This window comes from Eimeria mitis, genomic scaffold (genome assembly GCF_000499745.2).
Source record: "Eimeria mitis Houghton genomic scaffold, Emh_scaff1261, whole genome shotgun sequence".
Taxonomy (NCBI): Eukaryota; Apicomplexa; class Conoidasida; order Eucoccidiorida; family Eimeriidae; genus Eimeria; species Eimeria mitis.
In genome coordinates this window covers 2,138-6,505 of record NW_013568483.1, presented here as the reverse complement: position 1 = coordinate 6,505, position 4,368 = coordinate 2,138, and the positions used below count along the sequence as shown (strand labels likewise).

Below are 4,368 nucleotides of genomic sequence, written 5' to 3'. Positions count from 1 at the left end.
CTGCTGCTGCTGCTGCTGCTGCTGCTGCTGCTGCTGCAGCAGCAGCTCCCCCCCTCGGTGTTTGCTGCGGCGGCTGCGGCGGCCTTCGCTGCTCTTTCGAGAGGAAGAGGCGCCCCACGGGAGCTCTACTTGGGCCATGGTATGCTGGGGTGTATGTACACCTCAACAGGGATGCAAGGTTTGTGGTTTTTTCGGGTGTATGTACACCTCAGCAACCTGATGCACACCCACGGCCCCTGCACATGAAGTGCAGAAATGTAATATCTACGAAATAATAGAAAACTAAGAAAGTATAAAGGCTACAAAGAAGGGAAGAAGAAGACGATAAGCGATTGCTGCTGCTGCTGCTGCTGCTGCTGCTGCTGCAGCGCGGGGGCCTCCAGGGGGGTATTGATCTGCTGAAGAGAAGGGAATAAGCTGATCTACCTGCTAAAATATAAATCATAAAAAGAAATAACAGCACTAATGCAGAAAAACCCAAACAAAGAAGCAGCCATCCGGGTGTACCGGCAGCTGAAACCCCTCCTGCAGATGGTGGGTAGGGGGCCGCCCATGTGCGTGTCGATTTACACTCATCAATTCATGAATTAAAGCCAAAGAATACCAAATAATATTAAACAAATTAAAAAATATATGGAAAACAGAAAAAAAACAATGAAAAAAAGGGGCTGCAGCTGCTGCTAGCAGGCGAACACACACCCTCAGCTCGGCACGTCCTCGTAGTGTGCAGCTCCACCCTGGCTGCAACAGCAGCTGCCTCGCGGAAGTTTTTTAATTTAATTTCTTCTACAAAAAAGAATTAAAATTTAAATTTAACTAAACAAAAAATTTCAATTCAGTTTCCAGTAACGCGGACGTTGAGGAGTGTAAGCTCTCCGCACCACTGGTGGCCCATCACCCCCAGCAAGCCCCAGGATTTAATAATGTTTGTCTTTTTGAATTTGTTAAACTCTGAATATATTTCATTTTTCAAGTTATATTTATTAAAAAACCCAAAAGAATTGAATTCTATAGAATACCTGCGCTGCTGCAGCTGCTACCGCTCCCGCCTTCACACAGCAATTCAACTTGCAACGAAAGCTGCGGCGTCGGCCCGGTACCGNGCTGCTACCGCTCCCGCCTTCACACAGCAATTCAACTTGCAACGAAAGCTGCGGCGTCGGCCCGGTACCGCCACGCTCAGCCTCGTTTTCCTCTAGAAAACACCAGAACAACTTGAACATTAATTTCAATAATAATTAAAATAAATAAACTTCTTTAAACAAGAAAAAATAGTGCTTTCTCCCGTCGTTCTCTTGGTGATCAGCAGCAGGCCGGAGAGAGCGCGGCCTGGTCTGCCCACACTTCGAGTTCAGCTGCGTGTACACCTGAGGATATATTGTGCAGAATTTCAACTTATTTCTGAAGAATTATACAAAATTAAATATTGAAAAAATTAAAAAACAAACACTCTACCGGGTTTCCTCCCAATACCCACCGCTTCCACTCCTGCGACCACCGGTCTGTGCTGCACTGCAACGCAATGGCAGCCTAAAAAAACAGAAACAAAATCAAAAAAAAAAAACTTTCAATGAATTTAATTTGCAAAAAATATCAGAGTTTTACTTTTAGGAAAAAGAAATGGAGAAAACCTTCACCGAGTGTACTTAAGAAGAAAAACTATGCAGGGAAAGGTATTGAACTGCAAAAATAATATTATATGAAATTACGAATTAAAAAAAAAACCAAATTGAGCCGATGAACGGAATACACGGTGTCTTCAATATAATATAAATAATTAATATTATTATCATTATAATTATTATTTATTGTATTCTACTTTATAATATAATAATCAAACGTTCACTTACAATACAAATGATAGAAAAGAGGAATACAAGTTACAGTATATATTCTGTTACACTAGAAGATATATGTATATATATATATATATATATATACATATATTGTTCTTCCGTGGTTTTCTAAATAAATATCGTGCATGACTCTTGTTTTTTTTTTGTTTATCTTTTTCAAAAGCAGAAATCTTGCGGTGTATGCAGAAAGTTGAAATATGAACGCTGCGTATGAAAGAACTGCTGTATTCAGGTTTTTGTTTCTGGCCGACGTGGCAGTTGAAAGAAAACAAAAATATGGCGATTAAAATAAACATAATTTATATTTTATTAAAACAAAAAAAAAAAACAAATTAAACAAAATAATACATCACCGCATTTGGCTTTCCTATATCTATCTTGCACTTTCACCAGAACTCAAAGGGATGCGATTTCTTTGATTTTGTTTGTTTCTTAGAAATATAAAAACCCCATTTGTGTTTGCTTTTGTTTTTCTCGTGTATTTTGCATCATTTTGTTCATTATCAGCTAAACCAACTCCAAGCATAGCCACGACACACAGATAGTTAAACACTAAAAAGGATTAAAATTAGTTTATTGTCTGTAAAAAACAAAAAATAAAAGGAAATAGAGTGAAATCATTGTCAGTGATAGCATTAAAACAATCCTTACACACACACCCTCGCTAGCGGTTTCTCCTTTATTTAAACTCCATGGCGGTATACACAGGATTCATTCAGTTCAAGAAGAAAAGCAACACTGTGGTATTTATTTCTGAATATAAATAATATAAATACAAAAGGAGAATTCACTAACGGCTCGTTTCAATACTACGCTCTGCTCCGTGTCTGGCCGCAGCGGAGCTGCAAGACGGCGCTAACTATGGCGAGTTTTCGGGGTTCAGCTGTAAAAAGAAATATATATTCTATATACATAAAAACAAGTCTTTCTAAGAAATATATATTCTATATACATAAAAACAAGTCTCGCTAAAACATAAACCCTAAAAGAGCAGCTGCTCCCCCATGTAGTTTTCGGTCGTTTTCTTATGGGCCTTTTACAGAACGGTACAGAAAACGAAAATATGAATGGGAGAAAGCACAAATTTCTCTCGGAATATTCACATTATTATTAATTTTAAATACTTATACTATAAATAAATTTACTTATTGAAGCAACTTGGTTAGTGTTTCATCTGCTGAAACTCAGAGGCGCGATCCCGTGTGGTCGCGCGGTGTTCGCCTCATGGCGTGGCGTTGTTAGCTGAGAAAGCAAAACGAAAGCTGAAGAAAACTTTCAAATACTTTTATATTTCAAAGGCCCTTTGTATGAATTTCACAACTAGCGATGAAAATTTCTCTTTTGCTTTCCCTTGGCGAACAAACCCAGGACGTTGGGGGCGCCGCCGAGGACGCAGCTCTCTCGTTCAGGTTTCTTGAACAGTGAAGATACGAGGGTTTCAGTGCAACATGGTTTCTTCTGAGTATTGAAATTGAATAATTCTTAATAAAATAAAACAAAATACAACAGAGTTTCTTCACGAGAAGATTCACGCTGCAACGAGAGAGCTTACAGACTATCTGGCCTGGAACGTCTTCGCTAGTCGGCGGTGATCTGCATTGCCGGCGCAGTACGCATCATCGTTTCCCGTGTTGTTTGTGGCTCAATCTTTCTTTCTTTTTTGAATTTAAATATCTTCTTTCTTGAAAAAGAATTATAAACTCGTTTTTAATTCTGTCTGCTCACCGTCGCGAGTCACTGAGTGCCCATTGGTGCTCCGGACTCGCGAGAGAAGCCCCCGCAGTATCGAACGTGGCGTCTCCGCCTGCATCATATTTCTTTTTTTTATTTTTATTTTTTGAATAAAGATGTTTTTCACATACGTTGTGAGGCCGGGAGAGGCTCCTGAGGGCCGCGGGCCTCAGTTTGAGCCTTTCTGGAGTTTCATTGTGAACTACAGTCTTCGCCTGGGGGTCTTCATGTTGCTCGGTGGCTATATTTGCCTCCTCATGACGGTATCTGCGGGAAACAACGATCCTTTATCTCTTTTAAATGTTCTTAGAGCAGTTCCTGAAACTGCTGGTGAGTTTTGTTCAAAANCAACGATCCTTTATCTCTTTTAAATGTTCTTAGAGCAGTTCCTGAAACTGCTGGTGAGTTTTGTTCAAAAGAAAATTCTGTATTCGCATTTGTTTCTGCTGTTTCTTCTCTCTGCGTCATCGCGTTCAAGAAGAAGCCCCATACATTTCCTGCATTCCTGTGCTTTCCCGGGTGGATTTTTTCGTTGATTTCGATGAATTGAACTCAGAAATATTATATATTACCCCTTTATTTCTGCGTTTTGATTCAGGCAAATGCCCTCTATGGGCTGCACAGCTAGGCTGCGGCCTCCTCATCCTGGGTTACCTGACGGTCTTGGCGTTTCAATCCACTACTGACGACGACAGCAGGTGTGTTCTTCATAAACCTTTCTAAGAAACCAGAAACTTCAGTTTCAGCTGAGTTTCTGCTGCTGAGTTTCTGCTGCTGAGTT

General features: G+C 40.2%; 2 protein-coding genes across 2 annotated transcripts in view; one reads left to right on the top strand and one right to left on the bottom strand.

Annotated features, from left to right (window-relative positions):
* The window catches only part of EMH_0033200 (uncharacterized protein), a gene marked incomplete at both ends in the record, with an annotated part of 5,532 nt that extends 5,394 nt beyond the window's left edge, over positions 1-138 (bottom strand). The window contains one exon of the mRNA XM_013494722.1: positions 4-138. Coding sequence (XP_013350176.1) covers positions 4-138 — 135 coding nt within the window. The remainder of the gene's footprint in view (positions 1-3) is intronic.
* A 3,565-nt stretch (positions 139-3,703) lies between these two features.
* EMH_0033190 (uncharacterized protein) overlaps positions 3,704-4,368 on the top strand; it is a gene marked incomplete at both ends in the record, with an annotated part of 2,646 nt that continues 1,981 nt past the window's right edge. Inside the window, 2 exons of the mRNA XM_013494721.1 lie at positions 3,704-3,917; positions 4,186-4,285. Coding sequence (XP_013350175.1) covers positions 3,704-3,917; positions 4,186-4,285 — 314 coding nt within the window. The remainder of the gene's footprint in view (positions 3,918-4,185; positions 4,286-4,368) is intronic.